The 20667-nt window shown below is 61.0% G+C and overlaps 1 protein-coding gene across 1 annotated transcript; it reads right to left on the reverse strand.

Annotated features, from left to right (window-relative positions):
- Positions 1–1095: 1095 nt before the first annotated feature.
- NR5A1 (nuclear receptor subfamily 5 group A member 1) lies at positions 1096–17784 on the reverse strand. Its single transcript, XM_036393995.2, has 6 exons — positions 17683–17784; positions 17125–17266; positions 13002–13642; positions 5651–5770; positions 4989–5136; positions 1096–1901 (listed from the first exon to the last, which is right to left on the reverse strand). The coding sequence occupies exons 1-6, from the start codon at positions 17782–17784 to the stop codon at positions 1654–1656; spliced, it is 1401 nt and encodes a 466-aa protein (XP_036249888.1). The 3' UTR covers positions 1096–1653.
- Between the last annotated feature and the right edge of the window lie 2883 nt (positions 17785–20667).

Here is a 20667-nt window from a genome sequence, read left to right on the forward strand (position 1 = left end):
AAGACAGCCAAAAAATACAAAGTTTGCCATTTTAAATGAACTGCAAAATTTATTACAGTGGTTTGCTCCTGACAAGGAAGTTGGTAACCTTCTGCCTGGGAAGGAAGGGGGAGGAGTGGGGAAGGGCAGGGATGAGAGGGAGGAAAGGATGTAAGAGACAGAGAGAGACACTTAAGGACACTTCTCATTTTCTGAAAATAAAACGTCTTTTACCTCCCAAAACATTTTCTCCAGTTAAGTTCACAAAAAGAAGAAGGTGAAACCAAACCACAGACTTCAGGAGGAAAATGCACAAATGTGTTAAAGCAGAGACAAACATGCTCTTTCTTCTGTGTCTAACAAGCTTCACAAACGGCTCCGGGCGCAGCCCCTGTGGCTCCTCAAGGCACCGGCTCTGCAGAGCTGCAGTGGCCCCTGGGCACCAGGACAGCCCTGGGAACAGCCCTGGACAGCCCCAGCCATGCTGCAGGACCCCCAGGGCTGGGGGTCTGTGGGGCAGGGGCTGGGCCAGCCCCAGTGGTGGGGCTGAGACCGAGAGAAAGCAACAGTGAGAGTCCAGCACGGCCCAGCTTGGGGGGGTTGAGACCCCAGTGCTCCCAGTCCTGTCTGTGAGCCCAAATCCCATGATGGGGGAGGAACAGAGAGCTCTTTGCCTGTGGCTGACAGCATTTGCTGTCCCCTGGGGACATGGCAGAGCAAAGGAGGGGGCCAGGAGGCCCAGCACGAAGTGCAGGTCAATCCTTATTCCTCCTTACCCACTCGCTCAGCAGATAAATGCAGGGAGGCACTGCAGAGCTCCCAAGATCCCAAGGTGTCCCCAAGATCCTGAGCACATGCTGGAGCTTGCCCCTCCCTCCTGCCTGGCTGCTCTGCCACCACAGCTGTGGGCAGGACTGAGCTGTGCTGCCCGTGGGCAGCTCTGGGCTCTGGGCACTGTGGCTGGCACAGAGCTGCTGCCTCCAGCACCAGCAGGCACTAGGAAAACGCTCCTCAGCTGAGGATTCAGCACTGCCCAGCCCTGCCTGCCCTGTCTTGGCCAGGGCAGCTTCAGGACAGAGCTGGCAGCAACAGGAACCCGGCATCTGCACCTTGGGGTCCTGGCACTGCTGCATGGGGCCGAAATCTCCAGCACAGCCCCCACATTCTGTGTGGATTCCTGCAGAAATCCAGCACCTCTGTGTGTTCCCTGGTGCCTGGAGACACCTCAGCCATCATAAAACCCCAGCCTGGAGGGGTTTCACCTCCCCTCTCTCCTGCCCTGTGCACGAGGGGCCCTGAGACATGGGCAGGGTCGGGGAGGGATGGCGGCAGTCAAGAAACAGCTGGTGGGGGCAGCAGGAGGAACAGAAATAGGAGAAGAACCGGGACAGGGTTTCCCCTCCTCGGTGCTGCTGGGCCGGGTTGGCAAGTGAGAGGTTTGGGCACCGGGTGTGCGGTGGAGCTGGAGGTCAGCACTGCCAACGGGGCAGTGCCAAGCCACGGCCCTGCAGCCTCAACTGTCCTTGCTGTGTACAAAACCTGCTGGGGCGTTTCCAATAGCAGAGGTTAAATAGCATGGCTGAGGAAGGCAGGGTGGGAGGCTCCTGCCCGCCCCAGCACCGGCCCTGCCCCTGCTGGAGGCACTGGGGTGCTGCCGGCTCCTGCCCTGGCCGCTCAAGTCCGCTTGGCGTGCAGCATCTCGATGAGGAGGTTGTTGCAGGGCACCTCCCCGCTGAGGTGCTTGTGGTACAGGTACTCCTCGGCCTGCAGGCTCAGCGCCCGCACCTCGGCCAGCCAGAGCAGCAGCTGGCGGAACTTGTCCGTGGAGTGGGGGTAGTGGCACACCGTGTACTCCAGCAGCGCCGCGTTGGCCTTCTCCTGAGCATCCTTGGCCAGCGTGTGGTTCTCCAGGTACTTCACGTCTGCAGGGGGGAGCATGGGCATGAAATGGTGCCAAACTCACGGGTCTGCCCCCTCTGTGCCACACCGTGCTGGCTGAGCCAGGAGGGACCCACGCTCCTGCATGAAAACAGTGCAGGAGGGTCCCACACCCCATCCCTACCCAGCCACGGGCTCTCCATCCCTACCCTACTGCCCAGGTCTTCCCTGATGCTGGAGACAGATTCCAAACCCCCTGGCAGTAGGGCTGGTGTCTCCCTGCCCTCGCTGCCCAGGAAGCTGCAAAGCCAGAAGGTGCTGCCAGCTGTGCCGACACATTGGGAGCTGCTGCCGTCAGCCCTCTTTAATTCCTGAAGGTCGAGGAAGCGGCTGAATTAATTCCCTGATAAACCTGGTCTTTCCAATGTGGCAACCAGGCTCACCAGCCTGGAAACCCTAATCCTCCACGCCTGGCCAGGGCCACAGCAGCTTCCCATAATCCTGCTGCCAGCTCCGGTGCCAGCAGGGCAGTGACAGCTCAGCAGGGCAGTGACAGCTCAGCAGGCAGCTGCACCAGGGCAGGCAGGGTCAATTGCCCCCGCACACAGATTTCAGTGGCTTTAGGAACCAGTGCTGGGCACTGCCCCATCGCCACCTGCACACAGCCATGGTCCCACACACCTGCCCAGCAGGGTCCTCAGGAACCTTGGCACGGTCCATCCAGGCCAAGTGGATTCAGTGGATTCACTGTGCAGGATGAGGTACTTGGGAGCACTGCCTCACTCACAGCCCCCTGGCTGTGCTGCACACAGCCTGATGTGCCAAATCCCCACTCAGTGGCTGCAAACGGAGAAATCTGCTCAGGGTCTGGCCAAGCAGCTGGGAGTTTGGGGTCCCTTGAAGGGATTGTGGCACCCAAGGCTGCTGCAGCCCAGCCGGGAGCAGAGGTGTGGCCGAGGGGATTGAGGAGACCCAGGGAGGGGAGGCACAGCACAGCCAGGGCCATGCCCACGGCCACGGGCACTGCGGGGGCAGGCACAAAGGGCACAGGTTGTGCCAAGATGCAGAGGATCAGATCACCCTTCCCTTTTCTCTCTGACAGCACATTTGCTCCTATTGTCTCCTGCTACCCGGGTTGTTGTTATGAAATCTCTTTATCTGCATAAGGTTATTGTGCATGTCATTAAAAAAAAGAAGTTATATTGATAAATGTCAAATCTATCCCCTGAGTTGGCTCAACAATAGCTAGTTCTACTCGATGAACTCACCTGGTTCTCTGAAAGACCCTATTCACTGTTTAATTGAATATTTGAATAATCTTTTCATTCCTGCAAGGAATAAAGAATGTTGTCCAAATAACATTGACTCACTTCATTTAGAGACACTGCAGCAGTTGCAAAGACTGTCCTGTGACAAAGCCTCCCATCACACATACAGATATGCCTAGGATTATTTCTATGCCCTCAAGTGTTCTTCCTATTCACAGCTCCTTTTGTTTGGGAGAAGCTGCTGATAAATTGCAAACGCTTAAGGGAATGTGGGCTATAAAAGCCTCTCTTCCTCCCCTCCCCAAGAGTAGCTGCTTCATGAATGTAAGTCATGAAATCGAATGATAGGTCAATCCATTAAGGCTCTATTAAGCCCTTCTGTAGAACAAAGCTAACCTGTGCCGTCCTCATAAATATTGCTATTTTGAGAAGCCCTAATTTTAATTAAATCTCTTTACCTGCTCAGGAGAGAAATCTATTTAGAACTCAAATGGCAGCTCTTGTGAACAGGGCTTGGCTTTGACTGTGCTGTGGCAGAGTGGTAAATGTGGAAATTCTCTTGTTAAAGGCAATTACATCCTCTGCACATAATACACAATCCCGTCCTCTACAGCTGAGCCTACGAAGGGCAAATTACTCCAAGTGAGCTCTGCAATATGGAGAGAAAAAGTTGCATTTGGGGCAAAATGATGTAAGGGAAAACACGGCTATTGGATTCCACGCCCTCCCTGAACGCCGCTGCTCTGGGGAAGCCATCGGGGGGGGACACTCTCTCTGCTGTGCTGTGCCGTGCCGTGCTGTGCTGTGCTGTGCTGTGCCGTGCCAGGGGGCACAGGGGGACCCGGGCAGACGGGGGGACCCGGCCCTGTTGGTGCTGAGCCCGCGGGGCAGCAGCCGGGGCAGGTCCTGGCTCGGGGTCGAGCCCCCCCGGCTCGTTCATTTCCCAGCCTGGGCACTGTTTGTGCCACACCTTATCACTGCTTGAGCAGCCAATTATCGTCTCTCGCTTCTCTGGGTTTCCAAACAGCTCCAGAGGAAAGGAAAGCCGAGGGAGGAGATGCTGCAGGTGCAGAACGGGGCAGCAGCGCAGCTCCCACCGCTGGTCCCTGGGCGGGACCCCGCGGGTGCAGAAGCGCAAGCACAGAGCCAAGGCACTGGAACGGGGACAGGGCGGGCACAGGGACAGGGATGGGGATGGGGACAGGGGTGGGGACGGGGACAGGTCTGCCACGGACGGCGCTGGGCTCACCATGCTCACCATGCTCACCATGCTCACCAAGCTCACCGTGCCAGCGCCAGCGCTCGGCTGACACCGGGATGGACCCCAGGGGCAGGAGCGGGCTCTGCCACCCCGGGCGCGTTTCGGGCTCTGGCAGCAGCGCGCACGGCCCCGGAGTTATTTAGTCTGCCTGAGGTGGGAGGTGTGAACGCGCCGGCTGTGCCCGACCGCAGGCTCCAGGCTGAGCCTAATCAGAGCGCGGAGCCGAGCCCAGCGGCTCTGCCCGGGCTCTCTGACGCAAATCCCGGCTGATAGGGCCGGCCCGGCCCGGCCGCCTCTGTCAACACGCCTGTTTTCCGCGGCCGTATCAGCGCTTGTTTCCCTGCCCGCTGCGATGGGAGAGCCACCAAAACAGGCTCCCCTCGGCCGGAGGGTGACAACGTCCCCTGCAGCTGGAGCCGAGCCCGGCCCCGCAAAGGGAGAGGTTTTGTGTCCCGGGCCAGGAGAGGGGGACGGGCAGGAGCCAGCTCTCGCTCCCGGCTCCCCGTTAAAAGCCCCTTTGTGGCACAGCCGGACCCCGGGCCGTGTGTGCAGCACGGCCGTGACCCCGGAGCGCTGCCCCCGTGCCCCCCAGCTGCACTCACCGAGGCTGAAGAGGATGAGGAACTTGAGGCAGACAAATTCGTGCCGGTCCACCTGGAGCGAGTGCAGGTGCAGGACGAGCTCCTGTGCCCGCAGCACCAGCGTGTTCAGGATGGAGCCGGCCTGGGCTGCGATGGCCGACATGTCCACCTGCCAGGAGGACAGGGTGGCATCAGCCTTGGCAGCCCCAGTCCCCCCTACAGCCTGCTGCAGGGCACCTCACACGGGGCAGGAGCTGGGTCCCGCCCTGAGCACTGACTGAGCAGCAGGGGTGTCAAAAAAAGACTGATGGGTGAAATGGGAACACCATTTTAAACAGGGTGCTGGAATTGTAGGCACCACATCTCCAAAAGCCACCTCCAGAGAGGGAAGGGGCCCCTGCTCCCATCCCACTGCTGACAGTACAGGGGGAACTGTTGGTCTTCCTTAGGAAACATTATTCTCCAGAGCCAGAAACTGTGCGGCAGGATGGGACAGGATGGGACAGGGTGGGACCTTCTGCACAAGCAGACCCAGAGTGTAACAACACCCCCTGCCTGCCCTATGCCGAGTTGGCCACACTGGGACGAAAGAAAGAAAGAAATCACTCCATTCCCCCATGCAGCCCCTGCCCATCCCCACTGCCCCTCCACAGCACCGGCACAGTCCCGAGGCCATTCCTCACCTCCTGGCCAGTGACCAGCAGCACGCTGTGCTCCTTGCCGTGCTGCAGCTGCCGGTAGATGTGGTCAAACACCAGCAGCTCACTCCAGCAGTTCTGCAGCAGCTTCATCTGGTCACCCACCTGAAAGAGAGCAGGAGCTGACACCCACCGTGCTGCAGTGCACAGCACCCACCCTGTGCCTAGCAGGCATCCCATGGGAGGGGAGTCCCTTGGGGTGAGCATGGGGAGCTGGAGCTGCACCCCAGAAAGGGGGACCCTGGGCAGGTGGCTTTGCAGAGCTGGCTTCAAAGCAGCTCAACATGTTTCAGTGGCACTTGCTGGCTCTTATCAGCACGGGTCTTCCCCCAGCAGGCACAACCTCCTCAAATCGCACACAAATTTTAACAAAATGACCGCGGGAGGAGCACGCGGTGGCTGCACAAAGAGCCTGTGTGTCCAGACAGCCCCTCTGGATACTTTAAAACGAAAGAAGGCAGTGCCCATCCTGAGTCCTGGCCAGGATGGCAGGCTGGGGGGGCAGCAGGGCCGTGGGGGAGCCGCCAGGCGTGGGACATCGCTGTGCCCTGCAGCTGCCAGCCCGGCCCTGCCCACGCACCAACACACACTTGTGACCACGTGCCCTGGTGCACATGTGCCACTGTGTGTGTGTGCCCAGAGAAACACCTGGGACTGTCCCTGAGAGGGGCTGAGCCAGGACACTGCCTGGAAGGGTCCCCAAAGGTCTCACAGGGCACTGGGACTGCAGGCAGCAGTGGCTGGTGGGGTGAGCTGCCAGAGCCAGCAGCTGCAGAGACATCACGCTGCCTTCCCCACTGTCCTGCCAAGAAACACCACAGGTCACCAGCTTCATCCCCTCGGCACTGCTCTCCGCTGAACCCCAACTCCTTCCCACAAAGAACTGAGCTCCTGCCCTGCCTGGACTCCCCTCTGCTGCAGGGCCGGTGTAGGGAAAGGGTTGGGGTTACGGAACTGCCTCCACCACCACCCAGAGGAGCAAATCCAGTGCCAGCAGCTGAGCTCTGCAGGGCCATTGTGCTCCCCCGTTAATAGAGGGAAGACAGATGCAGCATCACAGGGCTGGATAATGCCCTCGTTCTGCTGAAGAGGCTGCAATAAACCCACGCTGGGAGATTGCAAAAGGAATAGAAGCAAGATGAGAAAGAGCTTTATGGTCTCAGAGCTGGCGCGAGCCGCCGGGATTTGTCTCTCGAGGGTGGTGGGTGGCCAGAGCTGGGAGTGTGGCAGTGCAGGGAACCAGGTGGGGTGGGAAGGCAGTGACTGCTGCCCACCTGCTGGGCCATGGGCACTGTAACTGGGCTGTGGCACCACTCCTGCCCACCTGTGGGGCTGTGGGCACTGTGACCGGGCTGTGGCACCACTCCTGCCCACCTGTGGGGCTGCCCCTCGTCCCCCAGCCAGTGCAGCAGCTGCTGTTCGTGGCCCAGCACTTCAGAGCGTGAGGCTCCTGGTCAGCTGCTCGACAAAACCCTGGGGAAAATCTCATTCTGCACTAAACCAAAATAGAGACTTTCTGCACCCCTGGTGCCCCCTGCCAGAAGGCGAGTGGCCGGCTGTGGCAGTGGCCAGCCCGAGCAGGGGCTGTGGCCAGCCCGAGCAGGGAGCTGGGGCCAGCCCGAGCAGGGGCTGTGGCCAGCCCGAGCAGGGAGCTGCGGCTAACCCGAGCAGGGAGCTGTGGCTAAACCGAGCAGGGAGCTGTGGCTAAACCGAGCAGGGAGCTGTGGCTAACCCCAGCAGGGAGCTTCGTCTAGCCTGAGCAGGGAGCTGCGGCTAACCCGAGCAGGGAGCTGTGGCTAACCCGAGCAGGGAGCTGCGGCTAACCCGAGCAGGGAGCTGGGGCCAGCCCGAGCAGGGAGCTGTGGCTAACCCGAGCAGGGAGCTGTGGCCAGCCCGAGCAGGGAGCTGTGGCTAACCCCAGCAGGGAGCTGGGTCTAGCCCGAGCAGGGAGCTGTGGCTAACCCGAGCAGGGAGCTGTGGCTAACCCGAGCAGGGAGCTGTGGCTAACCCGAGCAGGGAGCTGTGGCTAACCCAAGCAGGCAGCTGTGGCTAACCCGAGCAGGGAGCTGGGCTAACCCGAGCAGGGAGCTGGGGCCAGCCCAGCTGCACAGTCCCGGACAGTGCCTCCGCTCTGGCTCAGTCAGGGTGTTGTTTTGGAAGTTCTTTCCTGTGCCTCATTCCTGAGCGGGATGAGCTCCAGAAGAGGCAGACAGAAGGTTTTGCCTTGAAAACCATTTTTAAAAGTTAGCTTTTCCAAAGAAAGCACTTCAATAATTCTGAAATCTTATTTTCTTCCCTTAAAAATTACTAATCAGCTTCTCCCAAACTCTGAGGGGTGTTTGGCTGAAGCCTGAAGCCCCTCAGCAGCACATTTCACCCTTCATGGCTGCTGCAGGGCTGTTCCTTTTCCAGCACGCTCCAACGTGCCGCGGTGTTTCCTGGGAACGTCGCAGTGCACCAGAGCCACATGGCCATGGCACGGGGGAATGTGCCTGTGGACGTGATGGGGTGGGCTGGGGGCTCCGTGGGCCAGTCAGGGCTGGCTGGGGTCTGTGGGGTTGTGCCCAGCACCAGGCAGGCTGTGCCCATGCCCAGGCTGGGTGGCAGCAGGCAGCCCCCACGGCCCTGCTCTGGCACTGAGGCTCTGCTGCAGGGGGCTCAGGCTGGGGGTCTCCGGTGCACCCCGCCCTGGCCTGGCCTGAAGGAGCAGGGGCTGCTAATGGAGGGCACTCAGAGGCAATCAATCCTCCCAGCGAGGCGGCAGCACACGCGCTCCCGTTAAAAGTTAAGCAAAGGATCTTCCTCTTTTAATGTCAAGGCTTTTCCTCAGAGTGCTTTATCAAAGGCCTGATGCTAGCTGTCTTTGAGAGGCAATCCTTATCTTTTTTTGAAGCGAGCATTTAACCCATTCACAAAACACGTGGTGAAACCCTCCCCACTCTGGAAGAGCAATCCCTGATGGGCTGCAACCCACAGAAAATGCAGTTCTCTGTGGGAAAGGTGCTGGAGGGGAGGCAGGGCATGCAGAGGCAGGGATGGTGTTGCCCAGGAATGGTAATGCAGGACCTGCATGTGGGTGTAGTTTTAAATCTTCTGCAGCCTTCCCTGTGGGTTCATAGGTACAAGGTGAGGGAGCCCCTGCGAGTGTTGGGGCTCCCAGAATGTGCCCAGGCCATGCAGGGATGGTGCAGCCCCTCAGTGCTCACTGCTCCCTGCATGGCTGGTTCAGGGCAGCCTCACCCTGGGTGCCACTGCTTTGGGAAGGAGAGTGACCCACCAGCAGCCCTTCTTTGGCAGGAAGCCCTGAGCTGGTGCCAGGACATCCATCCCCAGCCACGGGCCCCAGCAGCACTCGGATACCCTCGACCCGACCCCACCACACAGATGCCCTCTGGCCTTCCTCCCAGATCTCAGGTGCAGGATTTGCCCCACATCCTCTGCCAGGTGTGTGGCACATGCCGGCGCCCTGAGCAGCCCCAGCAATTCCTGAGTGCAAGCAGGAGCCATCACCTTGGCTACTGAGAAGTGTGAAAGTGGATTGGTGTCCACCAGCCCCCCGCAATGGCAAACCCACGCACGTCCAAGGTGTTAATGGTCAGTGCAGTCCACATTACCCTGCCCAGATACCACCACAATGTGCATCTTAAAACAAATACCCACCAACACCAGTGTGGCTAGGCCAGGATCCCATCTCCCTGCTGGCTCCCAGGCTGCTGCAGCCCTGGCTGCACGGGCACCACGGCTCTGCATGCAGGGCAGAGTCACATTTCCCCCAGTGCACGGGATGCTAAACATTGCTGCAGCATCCACCACCAGAAGGAGATTTTAAATCTGCCAAAAACACTCTGGCCATTGGCCAGGAGATGGGGTCAAGATGACCCACATGTTAAAGGCAGAGGAGCAATTGACTGCAAATAGGCTTTGTCGTGGCTCTGGGATCTCTGAGCACAGCTGAGGGAGGGCAGCCCGGCAAACAGACCCAGTGACCTCAGGGACCCCTGGGTCTGTGGGAACAGTGCTGCCCTCAGCATGCCCCATCCCTGGAGCTTGCCTGTGGATGGAGGGTGGTTTGCCCCAGGCCCTTGGCACAAAAGAGCTGAGGAAGGGGTCGGCACCATCCCACCACCCTACGGCTGTGCTGTGCCCCTCCAGCGCTGCAGGGACCCGCTGCACACCCAGCCCTGCCTGGCCTTCGGGCTGAAACCGTGGCAATTTGTTTAACATTCCTGGCTGCTCATCCCAATCTAAAGGTCACAGCAACCCTGTGTTCACGATATTGATATGTAGGTATGGCAGTGACACCTATATAAGCCAGGCTGTGCAAGACTCGTGTGTATAAACCTCACCAAAACCAGACACAATGTGAGTGTGCAAAAGCGCCTGCATGCGTGCACATCCCTCTGTCTATCTCTCCATATACATATAAAAAAATTACATCTGAAAGGACAAAGTTGCCTGAGACTCACAACCCAACAAAATATATTTCACCCCCGGCCTATATTTTTCTTCCTGAAAAGATGCTGCAAATCTTCCCTCAGTCCTGACACATCTCATCTAGACTCAGTTAAAGTTCGTATTTATGGGCGTCAGCGCTGACCTCTTCCCCCTCCGCCCGCGCGGCCTCGCGCCGCGGCTCTGGCCGGCCCTCGATGAGCAGGCGGGCCCCCAAATCCCCTCTGCCCAGCAGCGTTATTAGTCTTGCCTCCGAAGGCCAGCGCAGTCCGTAATTCTCCTCCTGGTGACACGGGATGAGTGCCGCGACATCAGTCTCCCGGCGGATTGGCATGGGGACCCTCGTTTGTCAGTGGCAGACTGACAGAATTACTGGCCCTTAAATGAAACGATATATCTGGGAAGTTAAATCTGTTTTCAATCTGACTGCCCCGCGCCTGCGGGCGGACGTGGCGTGCGAGCCGATGTCAAGAGGCCATTAGCCCGTGGCCCCCCTCCTTCCCCGGGCGCAGCGCTGGAGCCAGGGGGGCTCTCCCCGATGTCTCCCAGCCCAGCCACCACGCCAGGAGTGTGGAGACAGCAGAGCACCCATTCCGGCCCTCGGCAGATTGCTAGGGTGGGAATGGGAATGGGAACTAGACTGGCCAGCTCCAGGGGAGACTGCTCCCACTCTCCCTGGGCAGGCACCAAAGGCTCGTCCTAACCAGGCGTGTGCCAGCAGTTGCCCCTGGAGATTTGCTCCTTCCTCTCCAGGCTCTCTGTGAGGCCCTGGGGAGAAGCCAGGTCTCTGCTAACAGCCCCGTGGAAGGAGCATGGCAGTGCTGGGCAAGCTCAGGCAGGGCAATCCGTGATGGGGCAATCGTGCCCACCCCTCCCTTCTCACCTGCCTGCACCTCCTCCCATGTAGTGCCAGTCTGGCACGATGCCCTGGAGAGGTGTCCTGGCACGGTGCCTTTCCAGCCTGGATCCCTGCTCTGGCCTCAGCCAACCGCCCTTCCCTGCTGGGGCTGGGGACCGTCACCTTCACAGAGACCTTCCCAGGGGATGGAGAGGGCTGCTGCAGCCCTGCCTGAGAGCCCCGAGCCCCCAGCAGGGACTGCCAGTGCCATCGATCCCGGAGATTGCGATGCTGCTCCGTGCTGGCTTTAGGGCAGAGCCATAAACCCTGCACTAGCAGGAGTTCATTTACCGCCCCAGCGCCGCTGCCTTTTATGTGCCAGGCAGGAGCAGGAATGGGGATTCAGGTTCTCAGAGCTGCTCCTGCTTCCCACTGGCTGCTCTCCCATGCCTGAGGAAAAGCCTCTGCCCCGGCCAGGGAGGATGAGCTGTGTGGGGTGGGCAGGGGCAGCCCCAGGTGGGGGCACTGAGGATACCAGCGCTGCTCTGTGCTGGGCTCGGAGCTGCCCAGGGCTCTGTGCGCAGGAGGGAGCCAAGGACAGCCAAGCCTCATTCTCCCTCACCCAGTGGAGCCAGGGTGGGCTCTGGGTCCTACAGTCCCCAGCCCTGGGAGATGCTGGGAATGCACCCCACAATCACCATGTGGATAAGGCAAAAACTTGAGCCCCCAGGATGGCAGCGATGGATGTGGGCACCCACTGAGCACCAAACCTCCTGTCCTGAGCATGGCAGGGCACGTGCTCTGCTGCCAGCAGGACACTGGTAGCTCTGCCCAGGTGAGGCCTGTGGCACTGCCATCCCCCTCAGAGTCCCACGGAGGGAGGAGCACCCGCCAACACCGATTCACACAGGAACAGCCTATTTTGGTGGCACAATCACGCTGACAATGGAGTTACAAGGCTACACAGCTATACAGCTGGGAACTGAATTTACACTGTTTACAATATCTCCTGCAAAACAACAACCACCCTGTTCCCAAAATCCAGGCTGGACACTGATATGATTGAAACAAGCCCAACCCACCCCCACAATGCCATTTCCTGACACTGTTCTGAACGATGGGGGCTATTTTGAGCCATGAGGCTTGGCCACACTCAGCCCCATGGCGCCCATGGCACAGGGAAGAGCCTGGTCCTGTCCTACAGCACAGTCCCACTGGAAGAAGGTGATTTTGGCCAAAGCCAGGCAGCACAGTCTCATCCTGGAAACACAAGAAAGCACCTGAGTCTCATCACAGCTGCCCCAGGATGTTGCTCTCTGGGTTTCGACCATGTTGCAAAATTTTCTCTCCTATTTGGGATCACAGGTCAGCCCAGAACATGAATGGAAAATTTCCGAAAGCTTGGCAAGATATGCAGGATGGCAGAAGCTGCTCTAGCCCTGCTAACCCCCCTTTGGCCACAGTAAATGTTCAGAGACATTTGCTAGAGGGGATGTCTTGGCAGGATGGAGGTCAGCTCCGTGTCCCCCAGCCAGGCACGCTCGTGGGCTGCTGGCAGCAGACGTGGCTCTGGAGCAGGCTCGGGCTGCCCCTGCTGCCTGCTGCTAATAGCACCCACCTGACCACATCGATTTTCCTCCTAAAGGCAGGGGAGAGAATTGTCTCAACTATAATTCCTCAACGTTACATTTTTCAATTATGTCTTGAGCTTGACACCACAGTCACTCTGCCGGCAATTGCCTCAACAGCTGCCCCTGCTGTAATGAATCTGAAATCATTAGCCCCACACAGAGTGGGAATCGCTCCAGCACCACAGCCAGGCCCTGGCACCTCCAGCCCTGCAGGAGCTGGGAGCAGGACTGGCACGTGTCAGCAGATCTGCAGTGATGGCCCCAGGCCTGTGCCCACGGGTGTTTCCCCATCCTCACAACATTTCACCTCAGTCCTGCCCACAGCCACATCCCATCCTCACATCACAGCAGCCTCAATCCTGCCCGTGTCCCATTGTCCCCCCGGAGCAGCGCCCATCCCACTGACAGCTCCTACCTCCAGCTCCTTGAAGAAGATGCAGCTCCGTGCCCACTCCACGATGGAGAAGAGGGTCTGGTCGGCCATCTTGCACATGAGGCCGAAGGTGCTGAGCTTCTCGTGCCGGCCTTTGCCCTGCTCCTGCTGCAGGCAGGACAGTATCCGTGCCTTCACCTGGGCCTCGTCGGGCTCCAGCTGCAGCAGCTTCAGGATGAGCTCGGGGATGTCGGGGGGGGAGCTGCTGGGGTAGGTCTCTGGGTACATGTAGGCAGGCACGGCCTCGTGGGCGGCTGTGTAGTGGTCGGGGTACTCGGACTTGATGGTGCGGTTGGGGAAGGAGGGGTAGTGGTAGCCGGGCAGGGGCGCGTGGCCGGGCACGGCCATGCCCAGGGATGGGGTCCCGTAGGGGCTGCGCTCGTAGTCCACGGGCGTCAGGGCGGCCGGGTTGGGCGGCAGGGGCTTGGACATGGCGTGGATGCTGTGGATGGTGGAGGACAGGCTGTAGTCACTCTGCACCGGGGACATGATCTGAGGCACGCTCTCCAGCTTGAAGCCGTTGGCTCGGATCAGAGCTTTCTTCTGCTGCTTTAAGGCACGGTCCCGCTTGTACATGGGTCCAAACTTGTTCCTCCCTCCACGCATCCGGTCTGCACGCACAGCTGGAGACAGAGAGAGGGCAGACACTGCAGTGGACCCACATGGAGAGAGACCAGGGCTTCCACAGGGCACAGAGAAAATGCTGGGGGACACGACTTCATGGCAAAAAGGGTTTGGGGAGCACTGGGGAAACCTTCCCAGAAAGACTGTGTCACTCCCAGCCCAGCCAATGTCACCCCCAGAGCCTCTGGGGATTGCAGAAAAGGAAGAGACATTTGGCTTTCACTTCAAAATGAGCTGGGGGAAAAAGCAGCTTTCAGTCCCCGTGGGTTGAGGGGACAGCCCTTAAAGCCTGAGCAGAGGAGGGGATTTGACACTCACTTTAGTTTTGACAACCCATGTCACTGGACCAGCCCTGGGATTTCTTTGTCCCTGCAGAGCCTGGGACCCCACAGGCCCCTCAGGACTGAGGTTCCCTCCATCCAGACTGCACGTGCTACTTCTCATCAGATCTCTGCCCCTTTTTCGGGCAGCACGGCTGGGATGCACTTCACCCCACCGGCCCTGGGGATCCCAGCCCTGGCGAGGGCTCCGCTGGAGCATCCCGCTGGCAGAGTCCCTCTGACGCTGCAGCAAAGCAGATGTTCCCACCAAACCAAAAACCCCAAGGATCTGCCAACGTGCGACGGAGCAGGTGCTCCTCTGCAGAAGGAGCCTGTCCCGCTGCCTGCCCTGCCGTGCTCCGGGGGCTCTGCCCGGCCACCCCCTCGGAAGAGCCCCAGATCGCTGGAAGGCAGGAGCGGGGGCTGGACGGCAGCGGAGGAGTGCGCCGGCGAGAGCAGCCCGCAGCGAGCATCAAAGGCAGAACCCCTCCGCTATCTCGTGTTCCTGCTGACAGCCAGCGGGTCTTGCTTTGCCTCTCAGCTGTTACCTCTGCCTTTCTTTCGCCTACTTATCCTGGGGCTCACAGCCAGCCCCCCCCTCCGAGAGCTGGAGCACCTCCCCAGCGCTCCCAAGGCAGGCTGGAAAGGCGGAGGGTGGCCGGGAGCAGCAGCATTTCCAGGACGAGCAGGAATGCGCTCCCAGGAGAGCCGCCCTGGCTTCCTCCCTCATTCTTTATTCATGAAAACAGCATCTCGCTGGGAGCGGGCTGCCAGCGGCAGCCTCTGAAGAGAGGGGTGCTGTGTCCCCGCTCCCCAGAGCCGGCCCACGCCCCTCTGGGCCGCACGGAGCTGTCCCGGGGCAGCTCCCGGCTCGGGTCCCAGAGAGCGGCCACACTCAGACCTGTGCACACCCCGGCTGGGGTCCCACACAGGCAGAGAGGATGGCAGTCCAAGCTGGCACAGGCAGGTCTGGTAGCCCTGGCCAAAAACCTCAGAGAGCACCAAAACCCAAATCGCACAAGCGCTCGAAGTTATCCCAGCACTGCCCGAGGTCGGGCACAGTGACACCCAGGGACGGCATCCCAAAGCAAACCCCTGTGACCCTGGCAAAGGTGCACAGGCAGAGACCCTCCTAGGGCTGCCTGCACTCCCACACACAGCGAGAGGTGCTCACAGCCTGGTCTCACAAGCCCTCCAGAGGCAACTGCATACACCTCCTCCCCTCTCCCAGCAAGAACACAAAGGGAGAAAAGGCCTTCTAATTCCCTCCTGCTCTGCTTTTCCTGCCATTTGTGCTACACTTGGGATTGGGAGCAACTTGTCATTTGCTGTGTCCCGGCTGACAGCCGAGAGGAAGATGATGCATCCTGACCTCCAGGGCAAGGGGGCTCAAGTGGAGCCACCCACGAAGTGCTTGCACCCCCAGCAACAACCCCAAAACCATCTGCAGATGGCCCCCGAGGCACACACCCAGACGGTGGCAGGAGGGGTCTCCAGCACCCTCAGCCCCCTTCCCACCTGCACTGCTTTGCCTGCTCTCATAGCAGTGCAGAGCCCTGGCTGGGGCAGGCTGCTGGCCAGGCTCTGCCTCCCTTTGGCCACCTTTCTTTGCCTGGGCAGGGACGTGGAAGGTGCCATGGGTAGTGCCCCCAGGGCCGTGGGCAGCCTTCAGCCAGGGCTGTGCTTCTCCTCCCGCTGCCACCTCCCTTCAGGCACTCTGAGGGGTGCCTGTGTCAACACTGTGTTCCCAAAATCAATCACCTCGGCGGTGCTCTTGTTGTGTGGACCTGTAGACTCACCTCCAAAGCATCACCTCAGATGCCTTGCCCAAAAATACTCGGAGCTGAAAAAGGTGGTCTCTTTTTTACTACAAAAGAGACGGTTCCATGGAATGTCGCCTTTGCTGGGTGATTGCCTCATCTGCCCAGCTCTGCTGAGGAGCCAGCAGCAAGAAAACACACACGAAAAGCCTGTTGGGACAGCTCTGGGATTAACGCACCTTCACACGTACACGAAAGAAACTGCTGGAAAGGGACAAATTGAGACCATGCCTTTTTCCCCCGGCACCCCAAGCACTGTCCCTGCCTGTCTGCCGTGGGGTCTGCAGCTCCTGCCCAGCGCCCGAATCCCCTTGCGACATCGATCAAAACAGCCAGAGCATGCACCGAGGGATTTAGGGCACCAGTAACCCCAGCCCAGGGAGGAGAGTGGAACTGGGATCTGTTTTGGAAGGCAGCCCACGCAGGGAGTTTGCAGGGGCTGAATCTGCAGCTCGATGTTGTGTCTTACTCCTGCGCTTCTGCGCGCAGGCTCCCACCCCGCTCCCGGAGCGAGCGGCCGCCCTGCCAGAGCACGAAGGACTTCGCGATGAACCGCGCTGCGTCCCGAGCAGCGAGCCCGGCTCAGCCCCGCCGGGGTCGGGCGGGAGGACTCAGCCCACTCCCACCCGCTGCAAAACGCAAACGATTTCAGGGGAGGTGTGGGGAGGGGGCGGCCGGCTCGGGGGTGGGGGGCTCCTCTGCCCCTGCCTTTGCTCTGCCATCCCGTGCCGGCGACCTGTCCCCTCAAACACATTTCGTTCCTGGATGCTGAGCATTGCAGAACCCGCGGCAGGGGCTGTCGGGGCCCGACTCTGATGTCGGGATCCTCTGCGCCGACATCAGAGAGAGGCGGAGGCTGTGGGGCTGGAATCGTCCCCCCGGGGGTCAGAAATCCGTTATATTAAATGTCACCGAGAGGAAAAATATAATTCGTGGTGGGTCTGTGGCAGTTTTATTGCGATCCCCATAATTTTTAACGTTTTTCCTTAAGTCTCGGCTTCTGGAATTATGTGCTTAAGGAAAACAGTAATTTATTTGCTATTTCCCAACCTTCCTGCCAGTAAAAAAAAAAATCCTGGAAAGTTGAAGCCGTAGCAGCGGGAACCACGGGGAAACAAACAAAATGAAACAAGGAAAAGAAGGACACGACGCGAAAAAACGATTTTTTTCTTAACTTGGGAGGGAAAAACGGAATCGAAGCGGCGGCGGGACTGACCGGCCCGGGGAGGTGGCGGCGGCGAGGACAGCGCGACCGGTCCCGGCAACCGCACAGTCCCGACCCAGTCCCCGGCCCCGCCGCCCCCCGCCCCGCCGTGCCGTGCCGTGCCGTGCCGTGCCTACCTTCCAGGCGCATCCCCACGGTCAGGCACTTCTGGAAGCGGCAGTAGGGGCAGCGCTTGCGCTGGGTCTTGTCGATCTTGCAGCTCTGGCTCTCGGTGCAGGTGTAGTGCTTGTTGTTCTGCACCGTGCGCTTGAAGAAGCCCTGTGGCGGCGGGCGGCGGCGATGCGGTGGTCACCGACACCGGCATCCCGGCACCGACACCCCGTCCCCGCCACCCGCCTTCGGCAGAAGCTCCCGCCGCGCTCGGGGCTCCCGTCGCGGCCGCGCTCCCCTCCCGCCACCGGGTGCGAATCCGCCGCTAACGAAAACGGGCGAGAGAAGCCCCGCGGCCGGTCCCGCTGCCCCGGCCCCTGCAGAGCCCCGTCCCCGCTCCCTGCACAGCCCCGGACCCCCCGTCCCCGCGCAGCGCTCTCCCCACAGCCCCGGCCCCACAAGGCGCCGGTCACGCAGAGCCCCAGCCCCGCTTCCCGGCCCCGCACGGCCCCAGCTGCGCTTCCCCGGCCCCGCACGGCCCCGGCTCCGCAGCCCCGACCCCGCACGGCCCCGGCCGGTCCTACCTTGCAGCTCTCGCAGGTGAGCAGCCCGTAGTGGTACCCGGAGACCTTGTCCCCGCAGACCGGACACAGCTCGTCCAGGTCCTCATCATAGGAATAGTCCATCCCCTCCAGCGGCCCTGCTGCGGGACGAGCCGTGGTCAGCGGGACGGGATGGGACGGGGAAGGGGACGGACGGCGGCCCCAGCCCCGGCGCTGGGTGCGGACCGGGAGTGGGCGCGGTGGAGACCGAGCGGCAGGTGCGGGAGCCGGAGCTCTTTATAGCGCCTGGAAGAGCATCTCCATGTTGGTGCGGGCTCACGGCCAGCCCCCCGGGGCTGGGGAACCTCCTCTGGGAGAGCGGGCGGCTCGCGGCGGCAGGGACGGGGCGGGGGCGGAGGGACCCGCCAGGCCCGGGGAGCGGGGACACCGCGGCCGGGCTGGGGAGCGGCTCGGCCAGGCCTCGGCAGCATCGGGGATCCCCCCGGGGACTCCCCCAGGGACAGGCAAGGGGCACCGCTCTGCGGGAAGGGGCGTGAGACCCTCCTTGCTCCCTCACACCATCTATGGGGAACAACAAGTCCCCCAACCTCTCTGGAGGGCACAGCCTGAGAGAGGCAGGACCTGCTGAGAACCAGGAGTCTCAGGGCTGGAGCAAAATTCACCATGCCTGGGCAAGAGCCTGCTCTGCTCGGTGCACAGCCCTGGACCACCAGCTTTGTGAGAAAAAAATCACCCCCACCAGCTGCTCCTGCCAGCCCCAGGAGAGCTGTGTGGGGAACACTGGGGTGTGCAGCAGCTCCTGAAATCTCCCCTGGGGCCACCACTGAGGAGATGAGTTTGGACCTAGCCCTGGGCACCCCACCAGGAGCACCCAATGGTGTCCTGGTCTGCCTGTCAGACAGCAGGTATTGAATCCTGCTTCACAATTAGGGTTTCTTGATGAAATGAAATGACGGCAGCAGGCCAGCACAGGAGCACCCTGGCTCCCAGCATGTCCTGTTTATCAGGATGCCCCCGGGCCACACACCTCGCCTGGGACTTGGCTACCGGGAGCTCGAGGCTCCAGCTCTGAGCCAGGCACTGGAGCTGAGCCCATCCTGCAGGGCTGACCCATCGAGTCAGGGACCCTTCGTGGCTGGTGCAGAGCCTGTCCCAGCATGGTGGGAGCCTGCTGCCAGCACAGCAGCTCTGGGGCCCGAGGCTCTGGGTGCCTGGAGCCCCACACAGCTGGGGACTGAGCTGCTGGCAGTGCCCTGCAAAGGAAGGGCATGGCTGACGGCCCCACACGGCTGATCCTGCCAGGCTGACCCTGCATGGTTTGTCTCGTCATCCCACAGATCTCATGCCACCCAGCTCACCCCACACACAGCTGCCCACGGGTGCAGTGGGTAGGAAGCAGTGCTGGCAGGGAGAGCAGCAAGCAGGAAACAGGCTCAGTGGAGCATCACTCCAGAGCCACCAGCAATGGAGCCCGGGCTAAGAATAGCAGCAGAGCGCTCTGCAGCGCGGGTCAGCCGCTGCTCGGCTGGGAAGGAGCGCTCCCACCGCCGGCACAGCCCTCAGCCAGGGCCCCCACAGTCACCACAGCTCCCGGGGGAGCTGCCAGGCAGCCACGGAGCAGGACCTGCCATCCTGGAAAAGGAGCCCGGGAGGGGCTCTGAGCTGGGAGAACTGAGCAAACACTGCAAGGAACAAAAGCAACTCAGGGCTGAAGGCTGTGATCCCTGCCATTGTGGGGTGGGGACAGGACACAGGCTCAGCCAACCCCACAAGTCAAGGGGTCTCAGATGCCTCCCATGCCCGCTCCAGGGTGTGGAGGCTGCCTGTGCTCCAATGGGCAACTCTCAACCCTTGGGTGACCGGGGACCCCCAGGTACTGCCAGCTGGGCTCCCAGAACCCCTCAGCAGCCTGATCTGTCACTTCTGAGCAGCAGCTCGGCCGCGGGGCCAAGGCTGTGGTGAGGCCTCGCTCTGCTGCCCGTGATCTGCAGAGCCGCCATCCCCACGCTCGCCGAGGGCCGGGACGGGAAGCGGAGGCCCACACACGACTCCCGCTTCCTCACCAAGCCCTGCCGCGTCCCCAGCTCCGGCCTTGGCTGCCACCATGGCGGGGAATGGCGGCCGTGGCTGGGAGATGGCCGGGATGGGGAGCGGATCCCCCCACGGACACGTACTCACCGCGAGGCGGCTGCACGGCTGCTGCGCGTGGGGCCGGCGGCTGGGAGAGCCTCGCTCGGCCACCGGCCAGGAGCTGCGACCCGAGGAGCCTCCGTGGGGCGTGGGTACCGTGCCCTGTCCACGGCAGGCTGGGGGATTTATGGGGACCTGCGTCTCTTGGGAAGGTGTTGGGGCTCTGGCTGCGCACACGCCGCCCTGGGCAGGACACCGGCCAATCTCCTCCCCATGGGGGCCAGGCTCAGCCAGGATGGACCCACTTCGGTGCCTTATTGGCTTCTGGAGCCACGTGACCATGCTGAAAAACATCATAATTAAGCTACAAAACGCTGCCCATAAACTAGCATTAGAAAGTGACAGCGAAGATAAGTTGAACCCCTGGAGCAGATAAGGTGCCCCGGGAGGGAGACCCCGCAGGGAGGTGGGGGGCACCAGAGTGCCCCAGCACCCAGGGCCACCCTGATTTATGGCCCAGGGCAGGAGGGAGGCGGCCGAGGGCACGGGGCAGGACACCTCTGGGAGGAACGAGAGCTCACCTCACCCACCCAGCATCGGGATGCAACCACGGCCTCCTCGGCCCTGAGAGTCTCCTCTGCAGGGGAGGATGGGAGGAGGCTCCTCCACACTCAGAGCCCCACTCACAGGTCCCTGGGGCTCACTGTGCCCATGGCCAGCAGCTCTTCATTTGCCAGAACAGCACTCACAGAAAGCCAGTGCTCCTCCTGGGCCTGGGCAGCCACGCCTTGGCTGTGTTTTTGCCGTGTGTGATTCCCCACGTTTCACTGCCATGCTCCATCCTACCCACAGGCGCTGTGCCGGCAGATCTCAGCT

The sequence above is a fragment of the Molothrus ater genome, chromosome 20, assembly GCF_012460135.2.
Source record: "Molothrus ater isolate BHLD 08-10-18 breed brown headed cowbird chromosome 20, BPBGC_Mater_1.1, whole genome shotgun sequence".
Lineage (NCBI taxonomy): Eukaryota > Metazoa > Chordata > Aves > Passeriformes > Icteridae > Molothrus > Molothrus ater.